Below are 14,299 nucleotides of genomic sequence, written 5' to 3' on the forward strand. Positions count from 1 at the left end.
CGATCCCCTCTTCTTTTTTTTATTGATAGTTTAGGGACATCTCTTTGTTAGGTAGGGCCTGGGATCACTAATTAGTCGAATGAGCCCATCCCTCTGGCCTATCATTTATTTATGGGTCGATCCGGCTCCTGCATCTCCATGGGGCCCCCGTCATACAAGTTGCTAGGAGTCCCTCTAGTCGAATCAATAGAAGTCCCAATAGAAGTTGACTGACCTGGCTCTTCAATCGACGATCTACTGTTCCCTCTTACTTGCAGATGCCCATGCTTTGATTCGCCCTAGCCAGTGATGAATCCCCAGTAAGATCGGAGTCTTTCATTCCTCCTCCCTTCAGTCCAGTTTGAACCCGTCCCAGCAACGAAGACCTTCCTACTGCAAGGTGAGGCTCCGCCCTTCCCCTAGAATCCACTCCGGGCTTTTAGGAATGGGAGCAGCTAGTCCAACTTCCTTCTTGAGCTGCCGAGATATTGAACAACGAACATTTGAGCAAGCTACCTTGCCTCACCCTGAGATGAGAGGGAAGGTCGATTTGACTCGAATCCTGGACCTGATCTTGAATCCTACACCGGTTAATGATGCGATGGGATAAGTTTTTTTTTCATTTTGCTGGCCCGCTCGTCCATGCCCAATCCCAATGGACAAACCTCTGATCCGCCCCTAGCTCTAGAATCCACCCGTCCCAGTCCCTGAAAGCCCTCCTATCCTTGGCCTAGCCCTCTTTCTCAACTCGAGTCTTCAGTTAAGCGGCTTTCATCATTGACGAAGACCTGCGCTAATAAGACAAAGAAGTGGGGAGTCTATGCCTTTTCATAAAACGAAAAGCTTTCAGTCCTTGAATGAATCAGTAACAACGAATTCGTGGAATGAGGGATCAAGAAACGGATAGGGAGGGGGATGGCCTTTCCATTATTGGTGGACCTTCCCTTGAATTGAACCGGTCACGGAGCTCTCAATTGAGTTGTTTAGGTTCTGGAATTCCATGGAGAGTTGGGGGTTTCGGTTCGAAGGTTATCAAATGTGGTGCGGGTTCATCTCTCTCGACCAGTTCAGGTTCAAGGGAAGGGTGATCGAGGGGACCCAGACTTTTTATCTCTTTCTTCTCTATTCTATGGCGGGAGGTTTCTTTCGTATCAAGAGTGTGGTGGGGAGGCCAGGGAAAGACGGATTGGATCGAGAGGCGATGCCTACTCTACTCGTTACCACTAAACGACGGACGAAGCCAAGAGCGGAAGGAGGGACTTGAACCCTCAACCTCAGCCTTGGCAAGGCTATGCTCTACCATTAAGCTATTTCCGCCAGCAACGGTAGTGGCGAAGCACTACTGAGCAATTAACGTATCACTTGATACGGACGACTTCTGTTTTTCCGCCGGACCACACTCTTAACCTCCGATCGAGCTACGAGCACGAGTAGGTAGGCGGGGGGAGGGGCGGCTGCCTTTTCAATCAATCTCCGGCCGCTCAGTGCCGCTATTGGTGCGAGTTGTGTTGTAAGGAGTCTTGGTCTCGAGTCGAGCTGGGGCGTCATTTCATTCTCGTAACGGGAGTGAGTGCACCGCAAGATCAGACAAGTTACTCCCTCGCCTCGCAGCGGTGGCATCTGTCTTTTAAGTTCAGTCATTTCCTAAGACGGCTCCTCTTATTCTACGAGAATCCAAGCAGATCCGGGAGCTGAAACATGAGTGTTTGTCTCTTTTTCAACTTCAACAGGAATGCATCAACAAAACAGCCCTTCCATATAGATCGTCGTGGCATGAACTTTGTCAAAAAATGAATTTCTAGCTAACTCCTCTTCCTATTGATCTTGATTAGTTCCAGCTTGTTGAGAGTTCTCTTTTCTTTCTAGACCGTCTCCTGAAAGACCTGCTTATCCCGCATGTGCTTTCCCCCCACTCATTCAATCACTTGCTTGTGATTGCAGCCATTCCCCGAAAAAGGGAGAGACGAGGGAATCGTCCGCTCCCGTTCATGTGACGAATCGAACATCGTTAGGTCCCGAATTCTGCGAACCACCGGACCTAGACCAAGATCTCCATTACGTCGTACGATATATCGATCCGAAGAACTTTCAGTTGTAAGTCATCCATTCTGCTCCTATCTAAAGTGATGCTAGGCTGCTTCACGCAGGTGCGCTTCGCTCGGCCACATGATGAACATGTTTTAAGCTAAATGTCGAGCGCTTAAGCGGAGCTTGTGGTCACTCGTTCCTCGCTTGTTCCAATCCTAGTAAAGTCAGATCCGATTCTACACTACATACGATATTTCCGGCCCTCACTAGCTCTTCGCTTGGTTGTACAAAGAGCATGCCCGAGGGGGCTACTACGCTCACCGCGCACTTGCATCACCACCTGAGCTTCGCTACCGCTTCGCCCAGCTCCTACGCCTACCACGAATCTTGAATCATCACGTGGCTGCTAAAGCAAGCTAAGCTTCACACGGCCCTGAGGAAGCCAAAAGACAGACCCTCTCACGGCCGAAGGCTCCGCAACACGTTGGAGAACTTTTAGATCCCGCCCTAAAACGCCCATTTTCCTAGAGTTCCGAAGTGATCCTCATTCTCACCGCAGCCTTCTTAAGCCGAAAGAAAGCCGGGCAAGAATCGCATTGGTAGTACGAAGGGGGAGCAGAATCGTATCTGGCAGTGGTTCTTCGGATCGATCACAGATTATCGGCCCCGTCGTTTGGCTTCCACTCCAGTTGACCTCTCTTGTTCTCCCCCCCCCCTTACACAACCGGGTGGAGGACTCATGTAAACTTATTCCTTGAGGTCCCCGTTCAGGAAGGCATTTTGAACATCTAATTGGAACAGAGGCCAATCTCGATTCGCAGCAATAGAGAGCAGGAGACGAACAGACTTCATCTTGGCTACCGGGGCAAAGGCTTCCTCTTAATCTATCCCATATGTTTGAGTAAAGCCTTGACTAGCCTGACCTTTTCCTCCTTTCTCCCACAAAGCTTCCCTTCACAACCAGTCCCATATCCAATTAGTAGAATTCGAGATGGGGAGAGTCAAAATGAGACAAATGCGCATTTCCTATCTGAATCGAGAGGTATCAGATCGAAGTCACATAAGTCATGTATTATAATGAAAGTTATTTCCGGGAGAACAAAGTGGATTTATGAGCAAATTATGGCATGAGAGGACCAATGAGACAGAACACTGTTGGATGCATTCCTTCGCTAGCAGGGCTTCGGCCCATCTCAATGGAAGAGTCTTCGGTCAGTAATCTCGTACTCTCGACCGGCTCGAACCACTACGTTATCCATGTTCCGGCTCATCCTATTCATGTCACCAGAACCTGTAATAAACCATCATTTCAAACCATCCTGTTACAGGGAATCTTTGGATATCAGTTCGAGGGGAGCCCCGGGGAATTTGATCAAACAAAGTCTGTGATCGGAGGAAGGAATAGAAAGACCCCTAGTAATCTTAAACAACAAGGACAAACACAAGGTACAGAGACAGAGAGAGAGGCGCGACAGCCGCAAGGCACTTTTGCTTTGCTTTGATTTGATTGTATCGGGAGATGGGCTTGCGTATTAGTTGGGTTTGCTTCTACCGAGGCAATGTTCCGGAAATGAGGTTTATCTAAAAGAGCAACCGGCTGAGCACGAGGTCCCACATTGTCTCCATCAGCGGCTAGGAAAAAGTCTTTGACTCTTCTTCTAGTTAACCACTGCTTTAGACTATTCCTACTATTCATAGTTCTCAATCTGATCTCGTCCAAGTCTTTTTTTTATAGTATTGTCTTATTAAGTATATAAAGAAAGAAGAAAGTCAAGCTTTCGGGAAAGGAGTGAATTATTTGAATACTTCTTCCTCTTTCCCTTCTTCTCAAGCTCTTACTCTTACTGGCGCAGAGAAAGTATTACGGCCAGACGACTTAAACACAGCGCTCTTATCTCCGACCTCCTAGGACCCAAGCAAAGGATTGACTTCGCTAACCTCAGCTTAACCGAAGTCAATATTCTAACAGAACTAGAAAGGGCATACCTTGAATACAGATCAAGATTCACTCATGCACTCTGGAACTTACTTAGGAAAGCTAGCCTTAGCCCAAAAATAAAGGAAGGCAGCCGAAAGCCCTACAAAGAATATCGCTGATGAACAGGCCCATCGGGTGGGGTTGTCAGTTGAGAAGGAAGTCTTTATTGAATTGATCATAGAAAAAAAAGGATAGAAATGGAATCGGTTGTTTAAGTCGGAAGATCAGATGTTTTGAGCGGAGAATCGGGTTCTGCTAAGCAGAAAAGCCTTCTTTCTCTAATTAATGGGTCGATTCGAAATTGGAATGGAGTTTGAGGCTAGTGGAGCAAGCATGAATAAGAAAAGGAAAAAGCCAAAATGAGTGGAAAGAAATTCAAAGCTAAGCCACCACCACCGAATAGAACCGACGAGGAATATCCTGTCCTTCCCTACCTACTGTATTCAAGCGAACAAGTGTGTTAAGCGAATCACTTTCCGCCGGTGGTACGCACTACATGAAATCAATGCCCAGACCACTATGTGCGTAATCTATATATCTATCCTTATTGATTTCTTTCGCCTATGGAGTGTTAGGGTATTGCGAAGCTTCTCACTGGAATAGACTCGAGATTAAGCACAAGAGACGCTTGGGCCTATTACAGACAGGCTCGCAAGCTTAACACGATGAGAAGGTTCCCCACTTAACCCTAGTTTTCGGGTAGAGTAGTGGTCGCCATGCGCCCATCGGTTATAGCCGCTCGCTAGTTGGGGGCAGGAGACAGCCTTTCAGAGAAGAGAAAGAAGGTCTACTGGCCCGGTACGGTGTGGTTTTGTTGGATTTATCCGTCCGCGTACTTTCACTGGCCTTTTGAATCGATCCTGAAAGACTCCCCAAAAAATAGAAGGTTATCCGCTTCTCCGCTGTTTAAGCTCGAAATCTGAACTTTCACAACCACCAACAGGAAGACAAGTCAGTATGGGATCAAAAAAAGTCTTTTTCTAGTCAAGTTCCAGCTCTAGATAGGGAAGGACGACGAAAAGCACGAGTTTACTTTGAGGTAAAAAAAGCCGACGGTGCCTAATCTCCTCGGATATCATCGGCCATCGTTCTCATCGATGCGATGACCAGACATGTCACACCATCCCTCGCTGCCCTAACTCACCAATCCCTAGCATCTACCAAAGTGGTATCCTCTCACGGAGGCTAGTAAGTAGGCTTTTCTCATATTTGTCACTCTCCACCCAGTCCTCCGATGGAAGGGGTACTATCCAATTGTAAGTAGCTTGATTACTGTCTGGCCTTTATCCCTTGCTCATAAAAAACGGATATGGGAAAGGTTGGTGAAAGTGTAAACTAGTGACCTCGAAAGATAGGTGGGCCATATCCAGTCCAGAATGCATTAGACTAACTGCATTGGTACCGAAACATCTGATCAGGCCGTCTGGGGTATATGATATGACAGGTCGTTGTACTAATGATCGGTAGGTGGGACTGATACCTAACTCGGGTATCTATCCCTGTGGAGGGCCCCCATTCAATGATCAGATATGTCCATGGGATTAGGTATGAAATGGGCCATACCAACTTGTTGCTTGAACAAGTCCTAGTGGTGGGGCTCCTCATATGGTTAGCCTCCCTGACCCGTAGCGTAGATTGTGGAATGGGATTGGGAATCTATTTGAGTATGAACCGAATTTCGGAGGGGGTTCCAATTCATATCCGAGCGTTGGTGCACTTCCCATCTGTTCCCGGGCTTTGACGTAAGGCCTGTAGACCGAGCCTCATATCCCTGACTTCAGAGTCCTACGGTCTTCTTCTCCCTAATTCTCTGTGAGAACGAATCTTAACCCTTGCTTGGTCTTTTTCTTCCTCCTGACTCTCACTTGGAAGCAAGAGATGAAGACGTAAGCCTTCCTTATGATCGATCACCCTTTCCCGCTGGTCCAGTCCGTTTTTCTTTCTTCACTTCCTTCCGCTTAGCCGATAGTGGGAACTCTAAGAATTTGTTGAGTAGGCATCCATGAAAGGTCTTCACTAGGGCTGCCTCTTTTCAGCTCTTTCTTAGGCTCTCTCGAGTGGGTTTGCACTCTGTTATGCTCTGAGTTTATCTTATCTTGGCTTCTTTCTATGGATTCATCCTTGTTCTACGCTCATGCTCTTTCCATGAGGAAGACTTGCCCTTGATGATGGAACAACGGCTACCTCGGTCTCCTATAGCTAAACCATCCTAAAGAGCCAGCCAAAGGACCCGCATGCTCGGATCTTGTATCAGGATTAGCTTCTTTCTATAGGAATATATATCTAATAGGGAGAAGCTCTTGCGGAGATATTGCCAGAAAGGCGGGTGGTGGGAAGGATAGACTATATATATAGTAGATCCGACTTCCTCGACTGAAAGGTGAGCTACGGGGTCCAGGTTAGTTGATCTATTAAGAAGGTGAAAGAGCTTCCCTGGGCTTACAGCTCGTGAAGTGAGTCCGCTTTCTCCTTTATAACCCTTAATGCCTTCTAACGCATTCTACAAATCTTCGACTACCCTACAGTTAACAACAAGGAGAAAGGCAAAGGCTTTGATTCCTGAACCTCCCATTGTGCCATCCTGCTCTCCAAACTACAAAGAGAAGACACTTTCATAGACATCAAGAACAGCAGAGAATATCCGCCTTAATCTTTATATAGGTTGCCCCTCTTCTTCTCTCCTAGCTATCAGAATAGGAATCGCTATTCGTGGAAGAAGGACTCTCTCTTATGGCTTTGCCTGCCGCCTTTCACCCGCTTCTCTAAGGAAAAAGTCTAATGTCATGTTGATGCCATCAGAATCTAAAGGATTGATCGAAAGGCAGTGATTTCGACCTGGAGTGAAGCTTTGGCTTTCGGCGGCTATTAGATACGGATTGACGAGTTGACCTAAACGAGTCAGAACAATTGTTGGAACGAGATTGATCACTGAAGAAATGCTAGCTCCTTCTTCAACTCCTGGCCTGGCAAACTCCGATCAATCACTTCCTTGTCCTCTTCCTACTATGGATGCCCCCTGCTCTTAGAATTCAATTGATCAAACCGTTTGATGACATAGAGACAGAGATTCCTAATATATTATTTATTGCAGCCTATAACAGCTGATTCTCCACTCTTATTGCAAAGACATTCCAACTACCCTATACTATGAGGCGAGGCTCCCCTCAAAGGCTGGAAAAAGAAAAGAAGTTAACTGTCCCGAAGAGGCAGACATATAGCTAACAGCTCCTTGCTTTGACGGGGATATCTAAACAATTTCATTGCCTTTCCTTGTTGCCCATGCGGAATCAGGCTCGCTGAGGAATAAGAAGTCTCGGTATGTCGAAAAGCGGATGCTCGTCCAATCAGTCCAAGCATAGACAGATCCTAGTGCTAGTGTCAGATCCTCCTTTTGATGGTGAATGTCGGAAATGCTGTTGAAAGATGAATCCTCTGCGCACATCCAATTCTTCCTTCTAAGAGGGCATTCTTCGATGCATCCACTTTGCTGTCTTATGCTTATGTTGGCATATTCTAATAAGGATTGCCTTATTCCGGATTCAATAGCAACTGGAAGCCTTTCCTTCTTGCTAAGAGCTTCTTTGCCTACTTCTATTCCTTTTTCATTTCCCATCCTTTCATTTGAATGAAGGAGAGTTTGTCCTAGCCAGTTTCCTCAACTCAAGGTCAGAAAAAAGCGGAAGAAGCGCTGTGCTAGTGAATCGAGAAGTCTTTCACAGTCTTATTTATTGAAGTGAACTTTCAGCAATAGCCGAGTTCATCGAAGGAGCAGAAGAGGGTAGAGGAGGAATCTGTCGCTACTGTAGTTGCTCTTTTGTCTCTATCTGTCGGTCCATTCCGTATTCCCGTTCTCTTAGAAAGAATGGCTCTCTTCCCTTGGCCTCGTTGTCTCTATCGATCTCACAAATCTTTTCTTTCAATCAGGACTAGGAAAGAAACTCAGAGGGTTTATCCCATGGATAGGTTAGTTTAAGGGACCTATTCACAAAAAAAACCTAATCCTTGCCTTTTGAACTCTTAATCAAAGTACAGAGGTGAAATGACTAAGATCTTGGTAAACCAGAAGAAAGAATCCAGTTGTTGAACTGGAGAGGCAGAAAAAATAGGGAAGCTTTCAGATTTTCCTTTCCAGAGAGGGCCAAAGCTAAGATCAATGGCTTGAGACAAGATTCCTAAAGGGAAAGCGGCTTATGCACTCGACTCGAATCGAAGAGAACTTTCTGAGTTTTAAAAAGAACTTTAAAAAATTCGAATCTTCTATATTATTTGCTAGCTTACCGGAGTGGGATATCCGTTACTTGTCTCAGGTGCAGATGAATAATTTTTCTCGAGTTAGGGGTTTGGATTCAATTCCTTCTTCTTTCCCGCCCGGCAAAGGTTGCAGCAGTCGGAAATGAGTTTGAATTAGATGGTGAGGATGCGGAAGAAACTAACCAGAAGAGTATAGGTTTCACGTAATATGCTACAAATCAAAGGATTTCCTAGCCCAAATCAAGCTAATCCCGGAAGTGACTTCAAGGTCTAGAAACAGATCTCTAACTGAACTCCTTCACCCGCTCTTATTTCATTTCTTTTTTCTTTTTCGTCTTTCCCGGTTGGAAACATCACCTATCCATTCCATGACATTGAGAAGCAAGAGGTCGTACCCGTCCAGTCATAAAGAATCTGCAGTTCCAACAGCGGCACTAAGGTAGAAAGTTATAGGTTCACTTTAATTACAAAAAAAGATGGGATTTTCGGCATCAAGACTAGTTCTTTCAGTTGGTAAGGACTAACCGGTTCTGGGTACGGAAACAAGCCTCCTCGACTCAAGCGGGAAAGCCCGCGTATTCTTATTCTAATGTCCATTGGAGCTTATCTTTTCTTCCCGCTATCTGGCTGTTCTGTTTATACGTCTGTTCCTCAGTCTTACTTTCTCATGCCCGGGTATCTTTCTTTTATCCTTTCGACTTCTGTTACAGTAGAGTTGTAATGGCAATTACAAGGTTATGCAGGTCTCCTTCTCATTGAGTAGCCTATACTCTGGAATTTCAGTAGCGAAATCGGCCTTAGCATAGAACGTTTACCGCTTGCCTTACTAATAATCGGGAATCTAAACAGGCAACTATGAGACTAATTTCCCATTGTCCCGAGCAAGTTACTGCGTACCTGAAGTGAGTGTGCCCATCTTGGTCTCCTTTCTTTTTTTCTTTATTCATTCTTGGCTCGTAGGTCACAAGGATAAGGTCAAGCAACTTCTTCCATTTCTTAGAATTGGGCACGGTATCTAAAATAGACCATTGAGCGGATCCCCCGATTCTGGTTTTAGCAGGATCTTTTCTTGACACCGAAAGTACATCTTTGGGAAGACCATCAGTCAGGAATGTTGGGCATCTCGGCAAATCCACATAACATATTAGGCAATGCTCCTTTCCTGAAAGCGATCGGACGGGTAGTTTAAGAAGAGCGAGAGGAAGGCCAGTACTCAAACATAAAGCTTTTACGCAGATCGGTAAACAAGAAGGCTTTGATGCGGGGATTCCCTTGTTAGAGTCAAGCAGGAGAGGAATACGGTTCATATGGTTATTCCGCATCCCATACCGGTAATTCCTTATCCTAAAGGGATTTATGTACTTCCTTTTGGATGATTCATTTCATTAGTGGGAATAGTCCTTGTCTCTAACTCACTAGAGGCTAGGGTAATAAAGAGAAGAGGCCTTTTTTTGTTGCGTTGTGGTGATTTTCTTTATCCTTCTGTTTGGAGTAGTTTAGACTGGTCTAGAACTATGTCGGAGGTTAGCCAAGTTTCACACAGTAGTCAGAGTCAGGGGTCTTGGAGCCTTGAATGAGATTCCTTCGCTTCAGATAACTACTAGCTCGATGGAAGCAATTCTCTTGCGGTCTGCACTCTTGTCAATAAAAAAGTATGGGGATGGTGGACTACTTGACTGGGAAAGGCAAGGAGCCAAATATAGTCAAAATATCCCTATACCTATACCTATATCCAATTGTACGGCTTGGCAACTTCTTCATGGCATAGACTGCAAAAATGGAGAGCTTCAAGCCAATATTTAGCAGGTATACCTGCTTGACTTTTAAAATAATAAGGCCGGGGCCCGACTGACCTCTATCAAATGTCGATGCTTACACTCAGCAGTGCGTAAAATAGCCTTCGTGTTGATCCCAAACCCTTTCAATCACCGAGGTAGAAGAAGGGTGCTCTCCTTATGCAATCTCCCAAGTCGAAAAGTATAAGACTCCCGTGCTGGGTTCCTGCTTGATCTAATTTTCTTGTATTTGAGAGACCCGTAGACATAGCACGCAAGGGATCCTCTTATAGGGGAAATTGAAATCCTTATCGACCCTCAAATAAAAGCTTTCATCGATCTTAGGAGCTTAACCCATCGTCTGGCATCCCAATGATGGGGTTATTCTATCTGTGGGAGCAACTAAGTAAAAAATCATTGAATTGAACCGGGACTCTCCCTTTGTTATAAAGATATCGTACTCACCCCTTTTTAGTTTAGATAAAGTGAAGCGCGCAAAGAGAACAAAGAAGATGGTGAGAGCGACGTGGGGCGCTCCTCTTTACCCAACATTTGAGAATTCGCAGTATGGTTGAACCCGGGACCTGATCCACAGGCCTTGGAACGACTCTCTCCCTTTTGAGCGCCGGCAGAAGTAGGTAATTAGGTCACCTAAGAACTGAAGTAGGGACTTCAGCAACTTCCTTTGGGGTAACTAATGCCACTCTTGGGTGAGAGACTCCGTAGTAGAGTAGCCCTCTCTCTTCACATAATGACTTTACCCATCTCTTAGTTGCAAGGTGGTGGCATTATCATCAATTAAGCGGTGCTCCAAGGCTGAAGGAGCAAGCAAGGGCTTAAGGATTAAGGCTGCACCGCCCGCTCACTTACCTGCTGAAGAAGAACTAGCAAGACCGTAGGGTGATATCCTTCCTTTGATGCTTGGCTCTGGACAGGGAAGAACCCGGATAAGACTTCAAAGTGAAAGGGCAGTAAGCGATGGTTATTGGTTTTGAGGGTGTGATCGATCTTCCCTTAGTCTGATTCATGGTATTCCGGCATTCCTTCGTTGGATTGAAAGGAAGGTACAAAGAAGGGTTTGTCCATAAGAGGTACGGAAGGAGGAAGAGAGGGGATTTCCTTGTCTTCTATGTATGGCTGGCTCTCCTACCTGGGATCCCAACTATCATCCATATCCGTTTACCCTACCTGCTATCGACAGTCCTTCCACCTCTTACTCACTCTCCGGAGGGAGATGGATGGATCGTGCTAGTGCTATCAAGCCGAAAAATGACTGCTTTCGAGCGGTATTCACGGAAATGAAAAAGATGGAATGGTTGTAAACAGATTCGCTAGTTGGGTCAATTGGCACTCTTTCACTAGTGATTGTAAGCTAGGTGCCCTTAAATGACAGGAGGGGAAGAAGCTCTAACGGAAGCATCCAATCAACCGGGAATCCCACCTTTCAGATTCTACATCTGCTACTGCTGGAGTGGAGAATGAATCTACTACCTGTGCCAGCAAACAAATACTAAAAATAAGAAAAGGCTAGGTGTCCATGCCACCAACCAACTCCTGAAAGAAAAACAAGAGCTTCCCCGGCAAACCACTAGAAGTTACCCATCGAGTCGAGCAATGATCCAATTGGAGAAGCAAGCTGCTCTTTGTCACCCCATTTCCCTCGGGACCAAGAACAAGCTCAAAAGAAGAAGGACTTATCGCAATCTCAGGTACAATGGCTAGTTGGAAAGCCTTTCAATTCAAGCCAATCTCTTGATTCACATTCATGTGAAACCGTTGCAACCGATCCTGCATACCAATCATCCGCCGCTTACAGTAATGGCACTAAGCCAAGGTTTCTATGGATTCAGTCCTGTGGAAAAAAACATATATTAGGGCAATTCAGTTAGTAGTGTCACCGGTCAATCCTTGGGACACTAGCGAGTCCGTCCTTCAAAGCCCTAAAAATGGGGTCCATGAAGCCTTAGATACTCCAAGCCTCCATCTTGATTGTCCTTGAACCTAGACCATGGAAGTATGGTTATAGTCCCATTCCATTAGTGGGATCCATAGCCTACGGGTCTTTCCCAAGCCAGTAAAAGAAGAAGGTTTTCGAGGACTACCCTAAGCCTACAAGTAGGCAGGACTTTCAGTTACAATGTCTAGGTTGGGCAAGCTTGGATGCCCCTACTCCCAACAAGTTGCTGGTCGGGATCGTGAAACTATCGCTGTTTGGTAATAAGGATAATCGTTCTTATCTTATTAGGTCAGGGGCGGCCCGGGGGTTACCCGCGATTGGTAATGGCATAACCAGAAGAGGAGTAGGGGAGACAAGGTTACGCGCTGGGTAGCGCAGCGCATCTGTTTCGGGTACAGGGGCGACGAGGGGTGCTAACCCGGCCACCCAACCCAGCAGGTCAGGGGCGGGCCGGCCATAGGTTCGAATCCTGCCACCTTTCTTGTGGATCATCCTGTCCTGTGGTTACCGGATGATGGGACAAAGCAGAAATTTTGAAATGAGCACAGCACGAAATGTCAATAATTTATGAATTCTTTCATTTATCGTTATTTCCGGGTCTTTTCGTTGCATTCACTTACAACAAGAAACAACCACCAGCGTTTGGTGCAGCACCTGCATTTTGGTGCATTCTTCTTTCTTTCCTTGGTCTTTCGTTCCGTCATATTCCTAATAACTTATCCAATTACAACGTATTAACCGCTAATGCACCTTTCTTTTATCAAATCTCAGGGACATGGTCTAATCATGAGGGTAGTATTTTATCATGGTGTCGGATCCCACGTTTTTATGGATTCCTTCTTTGTTACCGGGGTCGACCCCAAAGCCATAATGTCTCAAAACGAGGAGGCCATAGAGAAGTTTTGTATTACTTTGTCTCGAACTTCGTGAAGAACTCCATTCTATCTCTCCCTCGTTACGAACAAAAAAGTGGGGCTGCGCCCCAGTTGTACACTCCCTTCGTTCTACGAACCCTTGTTGATTCTGAACTTCGTTCGCGAAGGAACCGGACGTTTGACGGGCCAGCCCTTTTTTATGCGCCGCTTTACCCTGAAAGGAAAATTAGCTTAGCTCCTCTGGGTGCTAGGCGCTCCCGTGGTTCGCGAGAAGGAAAAAGAAGGACTCATCCTTTGTTGCATCTGGCACGAGATGATAAAGAGAGAGCTTCGTCTATCGATGAACAGCGGATTGACGGAGCTCTTGGCATTGCTTTGTTTTTCTCTCCTTTCCTATCAGCGAGTTCCGATCCTTTTGTTCGAAATTTCTTCGTTCGTACCGAACCGCTTGCAGAATCAAATCCTGTTCCACAAGATCCTATATCAGCTATACATCCTCCTTGCATTTATGCCGGAGACGTCGCCAGTGCTATGGGATTTGGATTATGTAGATCAAAAATGATGAATGGGATTGTGGCACTCCACTCGCCGCCAATGCGGAAGGATGCCGCCGAAAAGAAGGGAACGCTGCTTCGCTCTGCTGGATGCGTCGGATCCCGTATAACAAGCGAGCTTTTTACCAAAAAATTCAAACATGTGGTCGCAAAATGCTATCCAGCTCTCTTGTTGCGTAGCAATAGAAGCCTGCTCATGCTGCTTTGGCGGCGCTTTTTCGCCTTCTCTTCGCTCTGGACAGGAGCGCTAGTGGACACGGGGGGGGAGCAGGCGAAGCGTGTCGTTCGTAATGAACAGAAAGATACCACTACTTCGCCTCTTTGTTGGAGCGCCGGCGCGAACACAGTGGTATCTGACCAGGACCAGGAACAGATTCGAATTTGGATCTTGACATGTCGGTGGTTTTTAACCGTGGGCATCATGCCAGGAAGTTGGTGGGCTCATCATGAATTAGGTCGGGGTGGCTGGTGGTTTCGGGATCCCGTAGAAAATGCTTCTTTTATGCCTTGGGTATTAGCCACAGCTCGTATTCATTCCGTAATTATACCCCTTCTTCATTCTTGGATCTCGTTTCTGAATATTGTGACTCTTCCATGCTGTGTCTCAGGAACCTTTTCAATACGGTCCGGATTGCTAGCTTCCGTTCATAGTTTTGCTACAGATGATACACGAGGAATCTTTTTATGGCGGTTCTTCCTTCTAATGACCGGCATATCTATGATTCTTTTCTCCCGGATGAAGCAGCAGGCATCGGTCCGTAGAACTTATAAAAAAGAGATGGTTGTGGCGCGAAGTACTCTTGTGCACCTCCGTCACTCGGCTCGCGCGCAACCCCGCCCCGTTATGTTATGGAAGAATTGAACTTATTACCGGGCTGGTTATTCAGAGCCAGCAATTGGCT

The 14,299-nt window shown here is 46.1% G+C and overlaps 1 protein-coding gene and 1 non-coding gene across 2 annotated transcripts; both read right to left on the reverse strand.

Moving 5' to 3' along the window:
- Positions 1–1,224: 1,224 nt before the first annotated feature.
- On the reverse strand, positions 1,225–1,296 carry TRNAG-GCC (transfer RNA glycine (anticodon GCC)). The gene has a single exon. It is a non-coding gene; the product is annotated as a tRNA-Gly (tRNA).
- Positions 1,297–13,130: 11,834 nt separating this feature from the next.
- LOC146874918 (uncharacterized) lies at positions 13,131–13,349 on the reverse strand. The gene has a single exon (XM_085669628.1). It carries the CDS (start codon positions 13,347–13,349, stop codon positions 13,131–13,133), a length of 219 nt encoding a protein of 72 aa, XP_085525754.1.
- Positions 13,350–14,299: the final 950 nt, after the last annotated feature.

The sequence above is a fragment of the Vigna unguiculata genome, unplaced genomic scaffold (assembly GCF_037176805.1).
Source record: "Vigna unguiculata cultivar grain cowpea cultivar isolate G323 ecotype 2 unplaced genomic scaffold, ASM3717680v1 ptg000212l, whole genome shotgun sequence".
NCBI classification, from domain to species: Eukaryota; Viridiplantae; Streptophyta; class Magnoliopsida; order Fabales; family Fabaceae; genus Vigna; species Vigna unguiculata.